General features: G+C 37.8%; 1 protein-coding gene across 11 annotated transcripts in view; it reads right to left on the bottom strand.

Annotated features, from left to right (window-relative positions):
- PAK3 (p21 (RAC1) activated kinase 3) overlaps nt 1-25595 on the bottom strand; it is a 303836-nt gene that overhangs the window by 87597 nt on the left and 190644 nt on the right. For 6 of the 11 annotated variants that reach the window (XM_054473196.2, XM_054473193.2, XM_054473195.2 and 3 more), the window contains 2 exons: nt 23326-23527; nt 4418-4518 (listed from right to left, as the gene is read on the bottom strand). In XM_054473196.2, coding sequence (XP_054329171.1) covers nt 4418-4518; nt 23326-23500 — 276 coding nt within the window. In that variant the 5' untranslated portion in view covers nt 23501-23527. Of the gene's footprint in view, nt 1-48; nt 94-1690; nt 1754-4417; nt 4519-23325; nt 23528-25595 lie in introns of all 11 variants that reach the window. The other 5 variants (XM_054473186.2, XM_054473188.2, XM_054473187.2 and 2 more) reach the window with 2 other exon arrangements.

The raw sequence follows: 25595 nt of genomic DNA, 5'->3' as shown, positions 1-25595 counted from the left end.
TCTCAAAGAAGCACTTTGATGCAAGCTTCTTTTGGGCCTGTGACGCACCTCTGGGAGCTTCCCTGGGCACATCTGTGAGCCATAGAGATCTGGCTGTAATGGACGTAAATAAAGAAAGAAAAGAAAGTTAAAACAGAATGTGGGACAACTTAGAAGGTGGGAGGAGATGAAACCAATGGGTCTGAATGGGGGGAGTCCCTTCTAAAGTGGGGCGGTTATGAAAATAGGGAGGTTTTAACTAAATCAGGGACAGGACAGGCTACAGGACAACAGATTTAAGAGAACAGAGAGAACGACAATGTTCCAAAGTTTGGATGTATAATTCCACTTTTGGCAAGATGCTTCCTCCATAAATATGTATTAATAAGAATTACCATTAAATGATTGGATACATTATTAAAAGGCAGAAACATGAATTTGGAGGCAAGAAGGATGGCATCATGAAAAGCTTTGACAATAATTCGTAAGTTGTTTTTATAATTGGGTGATCACAGGTAGCCAATGGCCATGTGTTAAACTTACAAATTTCAGTTCCCAATTCTGGTTAACCAATTTTAGTTTCAAAAGTGTGTATGTGGCTAAAATTCAAAGGATGGCTGTATGGAAACACTGAATTTTATTCTCATTGATGTGATTCTTTTGCACTTTGTAGCTAAAGTCATGGCTGGCTTAGAGAAAACTAGATAAAGAACATTCCCACATAGCCAGACTCTATATGTTAAGTTTCTTAGATATTTAGACCACGGAAAGGGAAACAATTCCATTTCAAACCATATATACATAATTTCCATTTTAGTGCTGCAGTTCTAAAATCCCACTTCCCACAAAATAAGACAAGATATAAGGTAACAGCTTTGCCTAAATAAAGATATCTCAAATGCTACAGAAACATGCTTGACCCAACTGGCTTGATTTTGTACATATGTCCTTGATTCCTGGTATTTAGGGTTACTCCAAGCACAGTGAAATGACACTTTTACATGCATTTTTCACGCGGCTAGATGCTAAAGCCTTAAGCCAAAAATTTGAACTCAGGAGCCCATGCATGATCCCAGTTATGATTCTAAGTGCAATTAATAGCATTTGGTTAATACCGTAATGGCCAAAGGAGTTATTAAGTGTTACAAATTGAGGTATGCATTGCACATAACCACTAGAGCAGACGTTACTGGCATAATCATTACCATAATCATTAGAATATTGGCAGTTATTATACATTCCCATGGCACTTCTAAACTTTTGTGATATAGTCTTATGATCACTAGACAGCAGGAAAAAATGCTGCCAATAGCAGAAAATCCTCCAGACAACTATACTTACCACATGACTACACTGCTGACATAATTTTGACTACACTGCTGACATTTCTTTTTTCTAAGTTGAGACAAATCCAATTATCAATAAAACCCGACATTCAAATTTGAATGTATGCCACAAAGGCACATAGTCATAAAGCCATCTCATTATGCCACGTTGAGGAACTAATCCCAAAAGTTAGACAGCTAATGAAGACCTAGGAGTTTGAGCATCAGAAGCAGGAGCACATATCAATGCCTGACTGTGTATAGGATACCAACTAGAAGTACATCAAGCTGGGGGTTGTCCAGTGTAGCCCAAGAGAATGGCAGCATGATATAACAGGCCAGGCATTTATCTTATCATAAGAAATGATAATTTATATCACTCATACCATTTTTCCCTCTGATTGACTTGAAGCGACCGTCACAGGTCTAGAGGTCTGGAAAGGGGAGTTCTGAAGTATTTGGGACAAAAATGGCAATATAAAGGATGAGGACTTGTAATCATTGAATACCAAAAATCTCACCTCCCAACCTACTTTTAGCTTCAGGGTCCAAGTGTATGACCAGGTATACAAGGTCATATGGGCCAATTAGCCAAAGAGTAATCACCAAGCAACACAGCAAATCAGTGTCCAAATATTCAAAATAACAAGCCCTTGTAAGACAACTGGATTAGATAGTTCAGCAAATTGCACAAAATTCAACCTCAACAACCACGATAATCAAACTTAATAATGATCCCCTCCCAACACACAATCAATTAGTGGTGCTATGATAATTAGGACCCAATTCTAAACTCTACCAATAAAAAGACTTTCTTAAAAGCTTTTTATAATTTGGCATGTTTAAATTTAATAAACAATAATAATATAGTAAATGTAAATCACAGGTTAAAAAAGTACCAAAAAGGGCAGAATTTGGCATCTTTAAAAATAATGTATGAACAAGTAGTTACAAAAGATCATCAGGATGACAATAAAGTACTTCCATTTTCCAAATTTAGCTTATGTCTTTGTATATATTCAATGGATTCGTAACAGTGGAATACTTCCAAACAGCTATCTTATTTCAAATTGGAGATATTTTTAGTAGGGAGAGGAGTATTTGTTTCATATGGTTTGGTTGTATCCAACTGTTTTTCATCATTGGAAAGATAGTCCATCACTTTGGGTTCTTTGGGTTCTAATTGACAGCAAATTGAAAATCACTGGTGCTGCAGTCAGCAAGATGGTGGTGATTTACTTTCTTTCATTTCCATTCAGAACCCAGAATGATAAATGAAAGAGCTAGAGATAGAGATACTCTATCATAAGATGACAAGTAAGTTTGAAAAGTGGAAAGAATAAAATATTGGAGAGCAACTAGAATATCACATGAGATAACTGGATGAGAAAATTTTCACATCAGAAAACAAAAAGGAAGAAGAAAGAAAAGAAAAATAGTGAATGACAACAATAAAACACAAGAGTAGTTTAAATGAGGAAAAGCACAGAGAACATTAAAATGTCAAAGCTGGAAAAATTAATAAAAAAGGGAAGAGTTATTAGGCAAAACTTTTATAAAGGTAAGGGATTTTCTTGTTTCAAGTGTCAGCAAAAATAGTTACAATCTTTTCATAATTTTTTAAAAATAGAACGTTTTTCAGGTTATACAAATTACTTTTTTTCTGGTGGTGATGATGGTGGTGGTAGTCGTAATAGCAAGGTTGGAGTATCTAAGTGTGGCTAAGAGAATATTCTGCAAATATAGTAAAGACTGGGTTCACACTCAAAGCCATTTGAGTAATGTCTCTGACTTTAATGATGAAATTGGTTAAATCTTACCTATCTCCACTTTATGTGTCAATATTTCTTAATGTTCTCCTCTGCTTGCTACTGAGAACGCAGAAATAATCAGCTTACACCACTTTATGAGGCCAAGGTGTTTACTGTTTCCATTTCCATTCTCCTATCACTTACTTCCAGAATTGAAAAAATAAGATAATTTGACTGTCAATTCAGCAACATTGTTTGTTTCTCCACGTAGATTAATTTGTTCCTTCTTTTTTTCCACTTAATCATATAACACAGTCTATTCACTACTATGTTATGAAACAAAAAACTCAACTACTTAATATGTAAATTTCTCTCTGGTTTAACAGCCCAAGAATTGATGGTGATGGCTCTATCAAAGATTTTTTTTGAAATGCCCTCAAAATTACTCCTTATTTCAGAATGTACATTTTGATGGAGTTCATTAATAGTATGGGAAAAGGTAGTTCACCTTCCTGGGGACATATTTCTAGCCATAGCCACATCTTTCCTCTCACTGAGCTAAAATAAAATAAAATAAAAAAGATACCAGTTCTTTTTTTTTAAAAAAAAGTATAAAATTCCATAGATCTGAGATCTTGTGCTATTTGAGCACTACAAATATTCAGCAAAAGGCTTGATCTATAGCTATGGTCTATCCAGAGAATTCTTATTGGTATTTACTATGGATTGCATGACATCTCTAGAGAGAGATATCTAGAGAGAGAGGAGAGAGATGCACATAACAACTAGAACATACATGATATATCCATCAATATTTCTTCTTGAAATATAAGGTTTGTTTTTTGAATATCTACAAAATATACCTACTAAAAATTGTAAAAATAATCTACGTTCTTGAAATCAAAGGGAAAAACAGGTCAGTTCCATAGAGATTCTTGGTTAGCGTAGTTAGCTGATCTGGGTATTCTAGGTTTTAATGTAAAGCCTGAATTATTCAGATGAATTATTTTCACTGGCCAAGGTGAGTAGATGATTCTCTGATTCAGTTCACTTGATAAAGAAAAAGCTCAGGCAGTATCTCTCTGCCAGGAGTACGTTTTCTGTGCCATGGTTAGTTAATATTTTCAACCAATTTGAGACTATACGGTGATCAAACCTTTTTAAAAGATGGACAAAATAATTTGGTCAATGCTGTTGCCATCCTCTATTTCCATCTATGATTGCCTAGGCAATGTCCATCTTATTTGGAACCATCAAAAATATTAAGTCTGACATTTTGGGACGTGGCAATTCTTGCTTGAAACCTATTTTCACAAAGGAATTCTTTCGTGGCTTACAAAACAAAACAAAGAGCTTACTTACAGTGAATTCCCCGGTGACTGCATCAAACCCCACATGAATCGTATGCTCAAAGTCTGAAGGAAGAGAGATCTCTGGGCGCTCTTTCTCCTTCTTCTTATTGGCTAAAGGCAAAATGTTAACATGTATTTATTTGGGGTATAGTTTTGGCATCCACAAGTTGTACAATTAGGTTCATCAAAACAATTACAAAGTTGAAAGACAATTGATTTCAACACAATTTTAACAACATTTAACTCCAGAAATTCCAATTATTTGCAGAAGTAGCTAAGAGGGTGATGACAAATGTCATATCCAAATAATTCAAAAGTTCCAGAACTAATTTGAAACAAATCTCTCATTCAAACTGATTTATGCCTTTTACCAGTGTAACCAGGAGGTATCTAGGGATATTGTGTTTAACTGGCTTTGTTGAATCAAATATCACTTACTAAGGAGGAAATTCATCATACACAAGTCAAGCTAAGGCATACTATTAGAAAGAATAGAAAACACTTCAGCTTTCAATAAAGATATCGTGAATTGTTTCTATGTTAACGATAGCTAATAATCAAGTGGTTGGTACTTATTTAATTTAACATGTTTATATTATTAACCATATCTTAATAGACTCTTCTATTAACAAGAATACCACTGCAAATCAATTATGTTACAAACCTTTTTTATTATTAAAAATATTTCAATCATTTCCTACCCAGCGCTTTGCCAGTAAAAAGCTACAAATTGCTGCTTTTTTTACTGAATTAATTTTATTTAGTTTTCAGAAAACTTAAAGCCATTCTTTGGTTTAGTTTTTCTAGTTTTTAGTTATTTTTCCATGTTTCCATTATATTTTGTCATATCAGCCATTCAAAAATCATTGTCTTTTTCAAGTAGCAGATTTTTCATAGTTACATAATTATAAATAAATGTATCAGTAGCTCATAATTTAAAAGCCTATAAAGATATAATCACTGAATAAACTAAGTTGAGAACTATAGTCTATCTGGAAATAGTTCCCAGGAGGAAGTCACTGTGGAAACACTCTAAAATGGCATCTAGTAGCTTCCATAACACACTTATCAGCAGATCTGAGCATGTATCTCTGGTGAGGCTGCATTTCACACTGAAAAAAAATAGTACTCACCCTCCTAATACAGGGCAAGTCAGCATGAACCAGGTTTACCCAGTTAAAACCAATCAACTTCAGAATTGCCAGGGTGGTCAATTTAGAACATTCTGGTTCAAATAGATGTTGCCTTGGCCTGAATTACAGACAACACTCAACCGTATATGGATTATTGGTTTTGTGGGTTACCCATGATAAATTTTAAATTCAAAACTTTTCATGTTCAAAGGCTATTCTTATGGCTTCTTGTCTCATTCCACTCTCTCTCACTGTTCCTTATCTCCAGCCATAGGACAGAGATATGGGGCAGAAATATGAAAACTAAAGTAGTGAGAGGAACTATACAGGATCAGGAAAGAAAGGTTGGGAGCAGGGGAACAAGAGTCACCCAAGGCCTTTGTCTGGCCATGGAGCACATTTAGGATTCATTTTGAAGAAATACATATATGCCATATAACTTACCCTCAGTACAGATTCCATTTTTACAGTGAGCCTACTTTATTCATGAATATTATCCTAACAGTGAAGTTTAGAGTTTTCTGTTGGTACTCCTACTTCCCCTGCATGTTTGTGAACTATAGCTAACATTTATACTTGTTCAACTACCATTTTTTACTTGTTCAGAAAGGCACTCTTGTGTCATCACTCTATTGAAGGTGTCCTAGCCACTCCTGTAATCATTTTCTTACTTTTTCTCTTTCATGATGTCCCATCCATGCTGGCCATGGCTAGCTACTTCTCTTTCTACTTCCTTGACAATGTGGCCTGGCATCCCTCCTTTCTCAGTGACCTTTCTTTCTTTGATTGTCATTGCTTTTGGCTTTGCTAGTGCAGTTTTTGGCCTTGTACATTTCTTTCTCTATTGGATGGCCTCCACTCCCAAATACTAACTCATGTTAGGTAATTCCCTAATCTGTCGTTGGCAGGGGTGGATCCACATGTTGGGGGACCAAATACTTTATGTAATTTGAGAGGAAGGTTCCCTTTAAGTAAAAGACATTACAAAATAACAAATACAAATGTACCGGGGCCCCTCGCAGGGCCTTGGAAGGGTTCCAGGCAAGTGAGGAACTCTGAAGGAGCAGTTTCATTCACTTCACAGTAATTAGCTCTTGGTAAGCTTTTTGGGGTCAATCTTCTGAAAAATCTGAAGAAAGCTATGGAACTTCTGCCCATAAAAATGTACTATATACATATACTTTCACAGGTTCATAATTCTCCTGGACTCCAAGTTAAGAGCCCCTACCTTAATCTGTACCTCCAAACCTTATATCAATTTGAATTCATGGCCCCTCTTGTCAGCAAATAAACTCTCCCAACTTTTCTATTAGTATTGGCAAAATATTTGTAGCAAATTGACTAAACACTCCACTTGGGCTGAGTTACATGCAGAATCGGATTAATGGTGTTTTCCTAGAAGGCCACCAGACTGCCAATGCCTTATCAGCCTAACTATGCAATTTTCTTCACTCAGGGCTAAGCATAACAAAGGCAGGAAGCCCAAGTTTGCTCCTCTTCTGGTGTTCCCTATCACAGTGAAATGATGCCACTAACCATGCAGATTAGAGAAGAAGCAAGGCCCTAGGCTCCTCCTCCTTTAGGCGGCTCTAAGCAATGAAAAAATAATTATGATCCTCCTCTACAATATGCAATTCAAATAAAAACAATACTAAGGCATAAACAATTAAGAAAGTGCAAAAGTTCTGATGTTCCTATGGTGATTGAGTCTTTTTTTCTTAAGCTATATATTCAAAATTAAACTGTTTCCACATTTTGGGTACTTCAGATTTACTAGATGCCATATACAAATGCTTGCTCTGGCTCCTGAGTAATCCAGCACTGGCCCAGCTGCCCAAACCAAGAATCTGGGAGTCGTCTTTCACTCCTTTATTTCTATGCTAATTGATCATCAAGTTTTGTATATTCTATCTCCTAAACTGGTCTTGAATCCATCCTCTTCTCTTCATCCCCACAAATAATTATCTTAGTCCAAGGCATCATCACTTCTCACTTAGCATCACTGCCTCCAATTTTATCCACTTCCATTCATTTCTCTACTCTGTGGCTAGATCACATTCTTGCATTTGTGTGTGTGTGTGTTGTTGTTTGTTTGTTTGTTTGATGGAGTCTCGCTCTGTCGCCCAGGCTGGAGTACAGTGGCGTGATCTCAGCTCACTAGAAACTCCGCCTCCCGGGTTCAAGCGATTCTCCTGCCTCAGCCTCCTGAGTAACATTCTTGACTTTAAGATGCTTAAGTGCTGTCCCCTATTACCCATAAGTTAAAAGTTCATGTTTATTAGCATGATATCCAAGGGCCTGCATGATATGTTCCTAAGTTTACCACTCCAACCTCTCTATTCTTGCCATGTGCCCCACTACTTATACATATTCAATGCTCCCTAAACTGCCAGGCTTTCTCATACCTCCAAGCTTTTATACATGCTATACCTATGCCTGGAAAGTCTTACTTCTTATCCTCTCCCCCAAATTTATGGGGATCACTCCTATTAGTCCTTACTCTTAAAGACTCACTCTTGGGCTTTTTCTCCTTTGGCAAGTCTTTCCCTATCTCCCCTGTGCAGACAAAGTTAAATGCCTGTCCTTTCATGCTCCCGTAGAACTACTCAGTGTCTACTTTGAGCTTGGTACCATCAGCATAGGATTGTTACTTTTTACATATCTACCTCTCTAACTAAAATTTGAGATACTTGACACTAAAGAGTGTAATTTATTTATTCTCACATTCCCCAGCAACTAGCTTGTACCTGCACACTTAATAGCTATCATGAATGGGACACTCACCACGTGCCAAGTATCTGGGGCTATCTCATTTAATCTCCACAACAGTCATATGAGATAGGTCTTGTTCTTGTTTTATAGATAAGTGGGACTTATTGGGGTTAAATCATATACTCAGGGTTACACAGCTGGCAAATATCAGAGCCAGGATTTGAATCTAGGTCCCCACTTTGTCTCCAGAACCAAAGTTTTCAACAGTTAAACTATTTATTACTCAGCGGCATTAAAAAAAAAAAAAAAAAAAAGATTTGAGCTCTAGCTTTCAGTAAGTGTTTAGCGATAAACTAGACCCTAGATGAGAACTGGTTTTTCTTTTGTTTTGTTTTTTAGATACACTAAAATGTCTGTATCACCCTGCAAAATTCTGTGAGCATTTGTCATTTATCTTAAGCCTCAACCTGGTCAGCTCTCTGGGTTGATATTTGCAGAGAGCAGAAGTCCAAAAAAGTATCACTTTCTAAGTGTATCTCCCATATTCTATTGGAACTCAGAACAAGGCTACAAATTGCTGCCTGGACCACAAACTGCAAACAGCATTTGGCCTTGAGCTCTATTGGGAGTTCTGGTTGTAATTCCTGGGGCCAGCTAATCTCTCCAGAATCTCTCATCCTGACATCTTTCTCTATTCTGCTACTTCATAAAGAAAGAGAAGTCCCTCTAGTCATCTATCATCTTCTATATGCCCACCCCAATGTTCTGCAGTTCTTTTACCTGCAAGAGTTTGTCCTATCAGAAACATTTTTTTCTACATTTTCTACCTCTTCCTTCACCTCTTGCCTTAGGTTTTCATACTTCACTGTACATCATTTTCATCTGAGAACTTAAAAAAAAAGAGAGATGCCATCTCCAGAGATTCAGATTCACTTAGTCTGGGGTAGCCTTAGGCATCTTTATTTTTTAAAACTCCTCAGGTATTTCTATTACTTAGCTGGGATTGAGAACAATGACTTTAGACTCTACTATCCAGTGAGGGTATCGCTTCCTTAGATAAGACTGGTGGAGGCTGCTCACCCTTTCTCATCCCAAGCCTGTAGGCCTGAGAGAATGGAGAAGGCAGACTCTCTTTTTTTACTCCAAATGATTTGAGATCAGTACTTCTACACTTGCCTACAAAATCCTCTCTTTTGAGATTATCACCACCTAGTTCTCCTGGCCAAGTGCGTTGTTCTCCATTGAGGACTTTGGCTCCCAGTCTTCCTTCCTACATTCTGTGCTGCCACCACTGTGTGAAACAGGATATTAATGGACACCTACTTCATACCCTTTCCTTATGGATCCTTGATCTCTCTCAACTCTAATGAATTTTACCTCCCTTCCACTTCTGCAATCATTCCCACAGCCATCTTTTAAACCATTGGTTCTCAAGCAGGGCTGCACATCAGAATAACCTGTAGAGTTCCATAAAATACCAATGTCTAGAGCCCACCAATAACCTACTATATCAGGATTTCTGGGGATGAAACCTGGGCAAATGAACTTTTAAAACTCCAGAGATAATGTGCAGCCAGAGTGAAGAACCATAGTTGCCCCAGATCTTTTTATTATCCAGAATAACCCTTTCTCTGCAATATTCAACCTTGTTATCTCATTCTCTGAGCTCAGCTTCCCATCTGGCTAACCTGCTAATTGTTTCAAGTGCTTACTCCTATTTTACTTGTTCTTTGATCTCAACAAGACCTCCATTTCTAGAAGGTAATGGGGAATATTGAAACAAGGCAATAATAGCAGATTTGAGTTTCAAAATATCATTCTAGTCACTTCCATTTTTAGCCAATTTCTCAGCTCCCTTCTGGCTGAGACTCTATGGTCCAGCATGTAAATTGCTCTTATGCTTCTGTCCTGGAAAATTTCACTCTTTGACTTCTTGTTATAATTGTCCTATGAAACCCTACCCTAACAGAATCCAACTATGAAAGCTCTCCACTTCTATGTCAAGGCCGCCAAGAGTTGCTGGAGGGAAATCACACAGTCATGCAGATTGGTTGGTGCTTATGATAGCTGGGTCATTAATGGTGCTTGACAATAGTTTCGTCACCCCTTGCCAACTTCCTTTTCCAATCACCACACCCAATATTCCAGAAATTCAGAACTCCACTCTAACTTCAGCTCTACCCCCTCCTCCCTTACTTTCGGCATATGACCTTCCTTCTACTTCACTGAGATAAATGGAGGGACTCCTTTTTTTTCAGTTGAAAATTCCTTTGATTTCACTTTCTCTCCCACCCCTATGAATTTATCTCCAGCAGTAGCATCTTCTCTTCTCCTGCCTCACTCCTGCCACCTTCTACCTAAAGTGAATCCACCAATTATGCTCTATTTCTTCCTGTATCCTCAATCTCTCCCTCTCTACTGGCACTTCTCTTTTGGCTTAAAAAACATGCTGAGATCACTATTGTCCTTAAAAATTAAAATGCTTCTGCTTCTTCACATACTTCTCTAGCTGTTATAGTCTTAGCTTTTCTTTCTTTAGGTTAAACTTCTTGAAAAGGTAATCTGGATTTCCTTAGCTCTCACTCCTCAAACCAGTGTAATGACTCCCCTGAAGTCACAAATTAGCCTCCTCCTTGACCAATGGCTACTTTTCTGTCCTTACAAGTGTGGACCTCTCAGTCAAAACTGACATTTGTGACCACGAACTTCTTGAAGCTAACATTTCCCCCACCTTCTTTCATACAACTCTTTCCTAGAGTCTATTTCTGCATTTCTCAGTTTTCTTTCTCAGTCTCATTTGCAGGAGGCTCCTCATCCCTTCTCATCAACACACTTCTCCCTTGGGTCATCTCATCCACATGCATGATTTCAATCCCCACTGACACTAGTGATTCTCCATATATACCTCCAGCCATGACATCTCTGTTGCACCCCAATCCCCTGTAGTTAACTGGCTATTGAACACCTCTATTTAGGTGTCTCACAGACCCCCCACGCTAAATATTTTCAAAATCAAGCCTAATTATTTCATTAATTATCTAACTAATTAAGTGTTTTTCCCTATCAAAAACAGGAAATAACAACTCTTCTTTTGTTTCCTAACTCAACCTTCTCCAGCTCTTCCTCTCACCATCTGATTAGTTGCCTAGTTCTATGAATTCTCCTTCCTGAATAGTCCCTCTGCATTGTCCTCTCTTATTGCTGTTAGTGGCCCTTAAGCCAGGTCACTCTCATTTCTCACCTGTATGACTCCAACGGCCTGACTGGTCTCTTTCCCTCTCTTCCCGATTCCTCCTGTGGCTAGAGTGATATTTTGAAACACAAATCTGATATTGCCCTGCTTCAATGTTCCCCCATTGCCTTCAGAATCAAATTTAAAGCCCTTAGCATTGCATAGATAAGTCCTCCAGGATCTGGTCCCCACTTACATCCACAGCTTCTTTTCTACCCCTCTCCCACTCTCAGAGCACCAGTTTTTCCGAACTACTTGTAGTTGTATTCATAGACGCTCAACTAACAGCGTGTCATGTCCGCTGCCTTCAAAATGATGGTCTTTCTACCTGGCATGCCACTCACTCCTTAATGGCTAGTTCTATGCCTCCTTTAAGACTCACCTCAGTTCAATAATCATCTCCTCCAGGAAGCCTTCCCTAACCACCCCTTCCTTCAGTCTTGAATAATTGCCTCTCCTCAGTTCTCACTCCTACATATTACACTTACCACACTAAACTCTAATCATTGAATAACTTATCTGTGTCCCTGACTAGACCTTCAGTTCTTTAAAGCCAGGGACTGGGACTTTTTCACCTTTGTACCCCAGTACCTATCTAGCACAGCATCTGACTCAATGTTTAATGAATAAGCAAATGAACAAAAAATGAATGGATGAATGAATGACCTTCATTATATGAAATGAGGCCCAGTATATGGGGACAGGTCATGCCTATTTGCTGTTATGTGTTCGTAGAAGAGGAGAAGATGATCGATGTCTGCCAAGAAGGCCTAAGGGTGAGGAGTATATTTTACAGTTGTTTTTGTAGTTGAAGTTGTTATTGGTGGTGTTGTTGCTGTTTTTCCCCAACAGTGGGGATGACTCTATTCATTCAGGCACACTTCTTGCCAGGTAACACTTTGGGGCCAAAGGCATATATGGCAACATAGCTGGGCATGGTTCAAGGTTGAGCAAAGCAACCAATTCTCCCCCAGGATGAAATCCCTGGATGGTGCTATGGCTGCTTTCTGAAAGCAATTTAGAAAGCTCTCACCTCAGTCTTGCTTGTTGTAGGAGTTCCATTTGTTATATTCCCCTAAAATTCCTGGAAGTTTTGCTGGGCCTACTCACTGGATGTCATATGGTCATTTTCAGATTTATTTTTTAGAACTCTTTCTAGCTTCTTGAAAACAGAGCACGCAGGAAAAGAAAAAGGGTGACAGAAGACAGACATAGGGAAATGCTTTCCTACATAAATTTAGCCCAAAAGCACAAAACAATAATCATCTTTTTAAAAGCAATGAAAAGCATGCAAAATATTATGGTACATGTCATAATTTTAAAAGCAACATTTAAAGCCTTGTTAATACAGAAAGCTAAAAGCAAAATATCATATAAAGCATTTTTACTGCAGAAATAATTTTTCTAAAGAAAAATAAACACATAGTCTGACTAGTTCTATGAGGCAAGCATTTTACAACCCTGGCTCTAAAACACAACTTCCTCCTGCTACTGTCCCAGCTTCTTTTCCTTTGAATCAGTGAGTCAGTTAGCAACTATATTGAATTGTGGATCAATGTAGTGACAGGTTATTCTGGGTGATTCATTAGAAACTTCAGTAATATTCTGAACTTGCAATCTAACTGGGAAAATAACCTTAATAAACAAGAAATAGCAACAGAAACTACCAAAGAAAATTAGGTGCTAAGTTGGGCAGAATACAGTATAGTAGCATGTCAAAAGAAAAGATCACAGAAATCTGTGGTGGACAGTCAGGGCTTACTGGAGGAGGTATGTCTTGAGAAATGGGCCTTAAAGACGATACCTAGGTGCAAGGGTAAGTCATCGCAACTAGGAAGAACAGTAGAGGTAAAAGGTTGGAAGTAGGGATGTATATTGCATGTTGATGAGGAAATGAGAAGACACAATAAATAAGTAGGGTGTAGCCTTGGAAATCAGGAAGGGAAGAAAGATGAAATCGGAGGTAGTAATACAAAATATGCTGAGAAAGTTTTTGAATAGTTGAATGACACAACAAAAAAAGGTGTGAGAAGACAAGCTAGATAGCTGTGTGCTGCTAAAGGTACATATGCCATGGTGGGGGCAGGCTTCCAGATGGTTGCTGTTTCACTCAGGTGGAAAAGGAGAATGAATGGTGGGAGTGGAATGGGGAGGACCTCCCCACCACTGTATCTGTTTTCTCTAAGATCACTTACTGGACATTTCCCACAAACTCGGTATGTGTGTGTGTGTATGATTTCTGCAACTATGTTGAAAATTACCTGAGGATAGGGAACCTTGTCTCATATGTAGTACCCCTCACAATAATCAGCACAGAGCTAGGCACATAAAAAGTAGGCACAACTCTTTTCTGAGTGGTATATAGGCAGTTAAAAACATGCTCCAGATTCTGTTATATCTAACTTTTAAACTGAGATAGCTAATAAATTAAATCTGTGCTCAAAGTCAGAATGCAGCCCAGATTTGTGCATTGGCTGGATACCCATATGCCTCTATCCTGTGGTCTTCCATTAAGTCCTTTGAGATAAAGGAAGCCTAATAAAACCTTCTGTTAGGAGGCTTGTAGTGAAGTTGCTGGGGTCGAGGCCCTCCTGGGAGGTGCACTTATCTCATAATCCCTAGCTTGACACCAGAAGCCCTTGTCCTTCTTTCCACCCTTTGTCCCCCTCACCCTGCCCAGGTGCAATCTGTATTCATTCAGTGTTATATATTCCTAAAGCCAAACAACTTTTGTAGTCACAGGGACCACTTCTGGCAGAAACAGTGGAGATGGCTAGGTTAGAGATCTGTCATATTTAAAGGCCGATTTTTCATCTCAATATTCCTGAGCCTTCATTTGGGAAATCCATGTTGAAAGGATATAGAAGTCTTATTAAAGGGCCATCCACCTCCTATGGGTGACATCCTTCATTTTCCTAACAAATGATCCTTAGTGACTCAGTTACTCTTTAGCTGGATGATAGATGCTTTCGGTGGTCCATTGATTTATCTGTTACTAAAAGGCTGTCAGTCAGTGCCCCAAACAGGTCATTTACAAAATGTTGCCTTTGGCCTGTAAGAAATGAAATGCCTTAGTCTCTACATAGCTACCAGGAAAGTGAATTAAGTACTATGGTTTTCCTTTTTATTAAAAAAAGTGCCATTTTGCTTCATCCTCTGATTTGTGGGTCACAGAGCACACTGTGCCATAACCCTCCTTAGGGAACCCTTCTGAAGCCTTCCTTATACTTAGGTAACAGTAAGTATCTCAGAATAGTTCTTCCTATGACAACAGCAGCCCTGCAGGTTTCAAAGAGGCAGGCACTCATTTGTGAGAGCAATAGTTCCAGAGGGACTGATTTCTGCAAAGCATGTTCTAATCCCTGAGACATCTGCTCTGTAAACAAATATCCTGTTTGGGGGCATATTACAAGAGGGGACCCACAGGAATTTCTTAACTCCTGGATTTACAAGAAGTACATTTCCTTGTACACAGGGAGAGATCAGTTCTTTTGTTTACGCCTAAAATTTTTTTTTGCTATAAAGACTATCATTGTGTGGGCCTACAAATCTATTTTTTTTTTGCATTGGAAATATGTGAAAGTATATGTGGTGACTACAATAGAAAGATAGGCATAAAAATAGATTTTATTGTTGGCGGTAAGTATTTAAAGCAACTGACAGTACACGGTGAATAAGAATTTTAAAAGAAATTCCATATAACGTACATATTTCTGGCATAAACTTAGCATCTTGGGCAAATACATATTGATTCTGAGCAGAAAAGGAAGGTGTTCATTAAATGAGTAAGAGGGCCCAAATATCTTTTACATTCTGGATCATGAATGAATCTAAGGGGAGGGATGATAGGTGCACCACTCTTGTGTTCTATTTTAATATTCCATATTTTTCTTTTTTACAAAAGCTAGTTACTTCCTGTTAGCAAATTAGGCCCTCAGGAGGAATAACTTGTCAGGATAAAGGTATGACTACTGTTGTAACCACTGAGGCACTTGGGTTCTACTTGCTTCTGTAAAAATTCCATTTTTGCATATTCCATTGGCTGAAACCTGTTTACAAAACAAGCTACTCTCATTTTATGCAAGCAGTATAGTCTTCAACTACCACTGGACTAGGAGTTGGGGGATCCAAATTCTAGGTCTGCCTTGCTTTGTTATTAAGTAGTGGAGCAAATTTGTGGAAGTCATTTAACCTCTCTGAACTTCTGCCTTCCTCTGTAAAATGGGAATAATCCCTGCCTTACCTCCATCATAGGAAGTTTGAAGAAGGTAACTGATATGAGAGATTTTGAACATTGTAATAATACACCTATAACAGCCTTCCAAATTACATCATCTTATAGCAATATACTAAGTAACACGGTAACTATGTTTAGACCTAGCACTTTCATCTTATGAGTGATATCCTTAGAAGTATAACTACTGAGAAAAGAGGATTAAACTGGGCCATTTTAAACATTCACTGCTCTTATTATAATATCTTTTATTATATCAGCAAATCTCAAAAGCATACAGTTGGGAAGGCCCATGGTGGAAGGTCCATTCTCCCGCCTTCATGTAGAACTTGCTAAAGCCATGAGATATCCAATGAAGATTCTAGAAAATGTCACTCTTAGTAACCTATAGCATCCAAATAGCCTATCTGGAATTTATGTCTAGTTCCATTCTCTCTGGTGGAATATTAAGCCCATTTTCTCCTGCTAGTTCTTCAGTGGCTATGGAAAACAACATATGTCCTCCACAAATTAGCAGGCTTTAATGTACAGATAAAAACTCAATGTGGTACCTGATTCTGCAAGAGTGGCCACAAGCCCAATTCACAGGTCAGATGTTCCATGAAGATGATGGGATGGGGGAAGTAAAATGATAGTCACATGTGAGCCCTTCAAGTCACCCCCACTCACACATGCAAACAGCTAGCACCTTCAGTTGTATCATCTTCAAAAACATTCAGCAACAGTGATTATTCTGGGAAATCATTAGGAAGTAACCTCTTACTCATCTCCCTCTAGGCAACACATACTGGTTCCACTTTCATTTGCATTCAATTGACATGTGCGACAACTTTGATGGGAAACATTTGAAAACAAAAAGCAAAGATGAGGCAATGTCCTAACTAGACACTTCTGATCATGTGGATAATTATATAGGGTAAAAGTCTGAGGAGAAAAAGGAGGCCTCATTTGCCTTAATGGGGAAAGCAACTTCATATCCCTTAGCCTTTGTCAATTTTCCTCTTCTTGCAACACTCCATTTTTTAAAGCATATCAAACTTAATGTTTAATACAGCACTCTTCTGTCTTCCCCTCTTATTCCGTCCATCTCTGTATCTTCTCCACCTCCTAATCTCCCTTTCAGTCATTACTTCCTCTCAGTTTATTTCTCCCTGTGGCTTCTTTACCTTAGTGTAAACATCTCCCAACCCTACGTTCCATACTTCTCTTGGATTTGACTGTCTGTTGGTTTTACGGGGCTACCATATTTGTGCCGAGTTTCCCTGTTCATTGGCCTTAAAGTGGAAGCACAGACCCTGGTAGATAGGGAAAGTGTGTCCTTATTCTACCTTCTTCCCATTTCAACACGGGTTTCCTAGGAGTAAAGGAGCAGTACAAGAGACTCTTCCATTGGGGCATAGCACTGACCCCAGAGGACAAGCAAGATGCCATGTCCTTCAGGTTTCCAAAAGGGCAGGGCAGTGATTTCCAAAGAGCACTCTTTGCTAAGCTGGATGGGCTACATTTGCAGAATCAAGAATGTAAGCACCATTCAGGATGTAGCAGTCTCTGATACCTGGCTTTCTGATAACAGAACCCTGAATTAATTGACACTCTTACACATTATTGGTGCAGTGATAATAACTTTGAGCTACTGCAAGATCCCAAAGGGTCTCCAGTATCACCAAAGAAAGATTGCATACTGTTATCACACTAAGTATATTTTATTGTGCATTAATTAGATGAAAGTTAGTAATATGCATTGACCAAAACATTTGATTAACAAGACCATAAAAGATAACTGAGAGTTTTCTTTAATATAATTGTTGTGCAGCAAGGATTCCTGCTGTATAGAGTATATAGAAGACGACATACTCTGGGAATTAGAACTATATATTCAATACAATAACAAAACTATATAGTACTTTAAGAACTCTTTCACATATATGAACACTGTTATTTAGAACTTCAGCTTTTTAAAGTAAGCAATATGCAAGCCTATAAAGTACATACCAAAAAAATCTAACCTACAAAACACCCAAAGCAAATGTTAGCATATCTCTATTATCAAGAATATCTTCTCACCATCGTTTCTTTCAAAAATATGCGAAAAAGTTCTTTCTTTCCTTATGAGTGGCAATTTTTAAAAGTCCCCTCTTCTGAAATTCAGATATGTTTCAAAGAACACTATCATCTTCTTAAAGAAAAATGAAAGCCACTCCTGGCTTTTAGATGCTGGGAACATAGTTTACCACATATTCCCTTTGTCCTATTGCAAGGTAGTGTGATATAGTAGAGTAAGCATCGGGTTTGGAGTTAGAGAGACTTGGGAGGCCTCTGGCTTCTGTCATTTGCTATGTGATTCTAGGTTGATTGTCTACTTAAATGCTTTGAGCTTAAATTGCCTCATCTGTAAAATGGGAATAATATAGAGTGGCTGTTAAGTGTTAAATCAACACATGTAAAGTGCCTGGCACATAGCTTGGCACCCAGTAACTAGTCAGTAAATGGTAGAAAACTTCCTATTTGTCTTGATTTGATTTATATACAATGATTCCTTCCTATGCCTCCACGAAGAAGGATCATCACATCATTCCCAGGCTCACCAACTCCCAAATCTCTCCAGATTCCCCACAAATAAAATGCACATGAACTGTGCCCTCTAAAGACACAGTCCATTACACAGCACTGCATATCCTCTGAAACACACCTAATGCTCAAGTGCAGCAGAAGACACAAGACATATAAGCATGCTTCAGTAGACACAGACGTCACACAGAACATGTCACCTCTAAATGCAGCCTCGCAGCCTCACCTGCTTCTTTCCAATATGTTCTTCCAAGCTTCAAGTCCTTAACATTGATTATTTTTGGAGGCACTATGCAATTTTCAGAGTCCTGGCTGCATTAATTTGCCTCATTGTTTTTTCCTTATTGGTTTATTTATTCATGTATTTATTAATGTATTTATTTATTAGTGTGTTTATTCCCCACCATGTTCCAAGATGGATGTCAGATGGCTTACAAGAATACACAAAATACAACATGATAGCATAAATTCAAAGTAGATAAGAAAGTAAAAGGAAAAAACAAAAACCATAAAGATAGGAACACGAAATGGAGCCTGACAGAAAGCTAATACAAAGTGCATACATACCGTAGAGTCCCATTACAAGTGCTATGCATTGACCACACATTTGGCTCCAAGCTTTCTAGTAGCCAACAAAAGAGAAACCTGATCAGTCCCAGACTTCACAGGGTCCATAAAATAAAATCAATCCATATGGTTAGGATGTCTCTTTCCTGGTCTAAATCCTGAAAACTTTTCTACAGTAAAGTATCATAAAATGGTGGCAAACTGTCCCTCCTGAATTGCTCTAACACCAAAATTCAGCTTCTGGAACAGTCACTAACAAAATAAATCCTCAATCTTGAAATTACATCTACTATTTCTTTTTTTTTCTTCTACCTGTCTCTTGAAGTTCCACTTAGTCAATGAAATGTAGCTATTAAAAGGACTTCTTCAAAAACAAACAAACAAACAACAAAAAATCCTCTGCTGTCACCAAAGCAAATATTTTCAGTTAGGTAATGAAAAAGACATTGTGAAATTACAATGGCCAAATTTGGAAAGACCCTCAAATATCCAACAAAAGAAAATGGTTAACTAAACCATGATGTCGTCCTATGATGAAATATTATACACCATTGAAAATGATATTTACAAATACTTTGCATAAATGTAGGAAAATATTCATGATAAAAATGCTAAAAGCAACAAAACTGTATGCATTATGACTTTTTCTATGTAAAAATTATATATGTGCACATATAGCCATAGAAAAAGACTGGAAATAAATCCACCAAAATATTAACATTGCTTCTGGGATTTGTGATTATGGGTTGTTTTTATTTTTTTCTATATGCTTATCTTTATTTTCCAAGTTTTTGACATTGATGAACAATTTATGATGAGACAAAGACGTACTAAGAAGAAAAATACCAACTTAGTTACCTCTGGCTTATAAAATTATAGGCACATTTAATTTTCTTTTTAAAATTTTCTATAATTGACAAAAAATGGGAGGAAGTTACTTTAAAAAATAAAAGAATTCAAAAACTTAGTTTTCTCAGTTGTTCGTTGATAAGGTCCAAAATGCTACAAATATAATGATATTATGGTTATTCAGCACTTCCTAGTTTTACTTTTAATAGCCATTGGGTACTTAATAATTATATTCAATTATCACTAATATTGTGATATTTGTGCCAGGTATTACTATCCTCACTTAACAGGTGATGAAACTGAGGCTCAGAGAAACCAAGTGACTGGCCCAATGTCACAATAATCAGTGGCAGAACTGAACATGAACCCAGGTCTCAAGAACCCAAGTCCAGTGCTCCTTCCATTAGTTCAAGACTGACTGTGGTTAAGCAGTTACCAAGAGATAGGAACACAGAAATAGTAATCCCTCTTTCCCCATGAGAGTCAGGTTCCTGAACAACCCCCAAGGTAAGAGAGTTCAGCTGAGGAGATCATGATATTGGGAAGGAAAAAAATGGGCAAAAATGAGGTCTCAAGTAAACTGTTGAAAACCCTCATAAATATTTTTATGCAGGTAAACAATAACAACAGCACATTACATAAAAAGAATAATGAGTTTACATAGTTTAAATCAGTAAAAATGATAGGCTTTATACAGTTTCCATTTAGATCCTGAGATGATTTCCAGAGGTGATGAGGATGTATCTATCACTCATTATGGTAGTGGCAAATGAGGGTGACAGAGAAGCAATGAACAGAAGTGGACTATTCATTAGTTCAAATTATGGATGTCTATACTCTTAGAGTCAGTGAAGTCGAATCCTGAAGTTATAACAACTTGCTTGAGGCTTTATTTCTATCAAGCAAGTGAATTTAAGTGGCCCTTCTAAAGATGCTTTCATCTTCTCAAGTCCTTTTTGAAGACACCTTAGCAGTTCTGTACGGAGTTGAATTTAATCATTCAATCTTTGTCTGAAGGTAGCTTATTAGCTGTCCAGTAAGAGTATTTAAATGGCACTACTTGATAATTTAGACTTTTCTGAGGTTTCTTTCTTCCCAATATAGTCTTTTAGAAAGTCTCATAGGACCTTTTAATAGAGTCTAATTAAATCAAACTTTGTCAGAAGGTAGTTTTATCAGCTGTCCAGCAACAGTATTAAATGGCACATGATTTAAGTTCTATTGAAGATTGTTTCTGTCCAATATGATTACGTTTAAAGGCATCATAGCACCTCTTTATAGAATTCTAAGTCACTCAAACTTTGAACAGGTAATATCTGACACATGTAAAGATGCCAATTTTAATTACCTTCTTAGGGAGGTTTTAATCTTGTTCTAAAAATTTTGCTCCTGTTTCTTATTGCTGTATTTGTTTCCAGTCCCACAGCCTCCTAATTGTCTTCATCATCACTTTTGATAGTAACCTCTGGAGTCAAGAAAGCTTCCTGAGGATCAGCCTCTAGCGGCATTAACTTGAATTGGTGTCAACAGTTTCAGATTCAACTTCCGACAATGATTGCTCTTGTGCCAAATTTTCATCCTCATCCATAGGTTTTTCTTGTCTTTGGGAGGGATAGAGGAAAGATATTTCACCACCTCTAGCCAAGTCTTCTCACAGGTCACATTAATGACAGGCTCTGTTAAACTATCTAATGCCTCTTTGGGAAGTTACCTCCTGAAAACCCATTAAAAATCAACAGCCAAACTTTTATTAAGGATATGCCATTAATAATGATGTAGGAGTCTCGTGCACTAGGATCTTCAGACAGTGGAAACTTCGTGAGATTGTGAACAAAGTTATACATTGGTTTATAATAAGCCTTCCTGAATGGCCAGATCAAACACTGACTGAAAGCTCAAGAATCTCAGACATGTGGCTAGTTATAAAGACAACCTTACCATGAGGATACATATTGGCAAATGTACCTGAAGCACCAAATAGACTGAAGAATCAGCAGGACTTTGAATTCAAGGTATCTTTTTTTTTCTTTTAAGTAGTCTTGAACATCCACAAGAAAGTACTGTTCAAACCATCCCTTAAGGAGAGGAAAATTCATCCGGGCTTTTCTGTTTGCTTGCCAGTACACTGGAAACTTGGCTCATTTATTTCCCCTGAGAGGGTTTGGGCACAGTTTTCTGTAGAGCAGCAAGGGTTTCATTATGAGGTCACCTGAAGTATTGGCAAAAAATGGAAATGTCAGCTTCTCTGATTTTGCTGACCTCGGCATCAGTGGGCGCTTGCTCTTCAGAAATATTCAAAGGGTTTCAAAACTTGACAGCCTCGATCGCACTAAAGATTTGTGCAGGCATGTAATCCCCTTCTTCAGCCACTTCCTGAATTTGTGGTGAATACAACATGAGAGCTGCAGGAACGGTTTGTTCTTTGGCACAACTGTCAAATAAGACCTGGTCTCCACATTATGGTGCACCTTAAATTCATCAAACCATCCCTTACTCCCAACAAAATTTTTTCTGGATTCATTTCAGTGTCTAAAAACATGTCTCTGAAAATTCCTCTTGCATGGTCACAAATCTCTTGCATGGAATGTGGTTCATTATTCTTCAGTTTATCTTCAATCCAGAGGTTTAACTTCATCTCCATCTTTTCCATCCTTGGGTCATGAAGAACAAAGCATCTTTTAAGTTATGCAGGTGTACAAGTGGCAGTACTGGCCATACTAATAGTTTCAGCTTTCTTTGTGGTATGAATTGTAGATTGATTAACACTATATAAGTGACCTACAAAGCTATTTATTTTACCTTGAAGAAGTGATTGAGAATGTCCTGTTTCTCTTCTAAAGACATCACCCTTCTTGCCCTTCTGACAAGTTTCTATGGTGTCAGTGCCCTTGTACTTGCTTCATATCTGTAGAAGCCATGTTTCAGCTTTATGCTAATTAATGCAACCTGAAAGTTACTTACTAGAGATTTCATATCCCTGCATGTCACAGAGCATTAGCATATGACATTTAAGCACCAAATGGTATTACAAACACCAGAAGGATAAATTATAATATATTGGTGTGCTACTCAGTACACATGGGGCTGTCTAGGGGACAACAGGTTGAAGAATGAGAATGGAAACAAATGACTCAGAAATGCCTTCCCACTTACAATATAGTCAGAGAGACAATATTGTGGCAACATGGACTGATTCTCATATACTGAATTCAAATTTTTCAGTTATCAAAAAGGTATACAGAAGTAAACCCACCTATATTCAAATTTCCAAAAAAGAACAACTTATAGTTAGGGAGGGATCATTGTAAATTCTACTCTACATTATCAGAAAGAAAGTCACTGTTAATATATTCAAGACAGTACTGTTGCTATGATTACCCTTGGCTTAACACTATGAATTTAATTTTATGTGAAAGGCAAACATAGTGTAAATGTATTTTCTGTCAGCCCGCAGTAAATCAATCAAACATTATTCTCTGACAAAATGCAACCTCTGAAGATGTAGATGTAAAGGGCAGGCAGGCCCTGAACAGTCAATCCTTAAGAAACAACTACCTAAGAAAGAAAGTGAAAATGAAAGAATAAACTAGCCCATTTTCAATGCCCGGCCACTGATACTTTACTTTTATCCCCTCCTCCTGGGAAGATAGAGCGAAGCCTGGCTTTCTTATTCTTCTCTTCAGGGGCCATGGGAAGTGGTTTGGAGCTGTGGTTGAGTGCTGAAGAATCCCGGTTGTTACTATTCATCCTCAGTGGAGGAGCTGGGGGTTTCTCTTCATTATCCAGACCGTCAGACATTTTCAGTTACAACTAATTTCACAGCTCCTAAAGAAAAGGAGGGAAAAAACAGGAGTTGAGGGAGAAGAGGTCTAAAAACCTAATAAATATATGGATTCTAACATCTTAGAAACAAAAGCATTGCTCTCATGTTTTCTCAGGTTTTGTGTGAGGATCGTTTTTAGGGGTTTCTCTTCTGGAGGGAAGGAAGTTACCTCCCAAAAACCCTGATGCAATTTTCAAAAAAGGAAAGTGAAGGCAGTAATTAATGGCTTTTCAAATATTATAAAAATATGTAAGTCCCTTTGCTTTTCCCACATTGAAACTCTATTTTCTCCTCCCCACTAACAGTGTTTTAGTGAACAATTTACAATCTTATTTTAAAATTCTACCCTGATGATTGTAATGGTCAGGTGATCAGCCTCCTCAGAGTTTGGAATTGACATAGGTTTGGCTGTTGATTTTTAATGGCCCATAACAATGACTTGTTAGCTGCTTTAACATCGAGATGTCCTTGGTGTTTATTTCTTACATGTGTGTACCTCAGTCACAAAATGCACTCTCCTGTTTTTATGATAATTAACCGAGAAACCATCCCATAGATCTGGCAGTTTCAACAGATTTGGAGTGAGCTGTTAGGGTAAACAATGTTCCATATTCTCCCAACCAGGCAGAAGATAAAGGTGGGCAAATGTTGGAGGGCCAGTTCCCGAGGAGGCACCATAACCTTACTCCCTGCCACATTTTACGTCTTGGAAGAAGGAAAAAGGGAGGTGACAGAGGTAGCTAGCTGTAAGATCCAGTCTGGGTTTTAGGAGTTTACTTGCTCTGAATTTCATTATTCTTTTTCTTTTTTCTTTTTTTTTTTTTTTTTAGATGGAGTCTCGCTCTGTGGCCCAGGCTGGAGTGCAGTGGCGCAATCTCGGCTCACTGCAAGCTCCGCCTCCCGGGTTCACGCCATTCTCCTGCCTCAGCCTCCCTAGTAGCTGGGACTACAGGCACCCACCACCACGCCTGGCTAATTTTTTTGTATTTTTAGTAGAAACGGGGTTTCATTGTGTTAGCCAGGATGGTCTTGATCTCCTGACCTCACGATCCACCTGCCTTGGCCTCTCAAAGTGCTGGGATTACAGGCGTGAGCCACCGCGCCTGGCCAAGTTCATTATTCTTCAGTATCTTGTGTCTACGTCTGAGTATATTTGGTTTTCATTCCCCTGGGAGGATAAAGTAAACTGGAAAAGCATGAACTCCCCAAGGAAATGTTTCTGTCTCCAGGTATTTTCCTACTCTAATTCAAGTCCTTCCATAAGGTCCTGACCCCAGCACATATCAGGTACTAACTTGTACCTTCCAAATGAATCCCCAGTTTGAATTCAAGGAAAATCAAATCCCTTTAAAACTATATCTCTGTAAATTTATCAAGTATTACCTGGTACTAATTTAGGAACATTACAACTCTCCAAACATGACTTAGCATATCACTTTGTTCCAACAACATTTACTATGAACAAACCTAAGAACAATAAAAACAAAAACAGGGGTCTACTCATTAACTGTTGTGCTGAAAAATTATCTATCAATGCTTTCTGGCCCTTTAGTGGTTATAGTGTGTTTATTACTCTCAGTAATGCACTCTAAGTTACATCATGTTAGGTAGAGAATTTTAAAAATTTTATTTTGTTCTAAATTCTCTCAAACATACACAGTCTGTAATTACTCAAGAATAGGTTATTATCAATTAATAGCTTCTCCATCTGCACAGGTGATTGACAACTAACAATTGCCTTGATCTTGATTTGAATGGGAGATCGCTTTTGTTTTGCTAAGTGTCATGTCTTGCATTATCTTAATGAATTAAGACCAATTCTATATTTTTTCAGTAATAATGATAGTAAAAATACTAAGTAATAAATGGTTTGTCACTATCACCCACAATTTCATAAACCTTACATTTTCCTATTTAGGTCAAACTACAGAACAAGGTACAATGAAAAAGTAATTGTGATGTCAAGGATAAAGTATATTCATAGATACTATTGGTACTAGAGTAAATATTTGAATTGGAATATGAGACCAGTGCTAATGTGTCTGCATTATCTTTTGCATTTTGACTTTT

The sequence above is a fragment of the Pongo pygmaeus genome, chromosome X, assembly GCF_028885625.2.
Source record: "Pongo pygmaeus isolate AG05252 chromosome X, NHGRI_mPonPyg2-v2.0_pri, whole genome shotgun sequence".
NCBI classification, from domain to species: Eukaryota; Metazoa; Chordata; class Mammalia; order Primates; family Hominidae; genus Pongo; species Pongo pygmaeus.
This window is presented reverse-complemented; position numbering and strand designations above follow the sequence as displayed.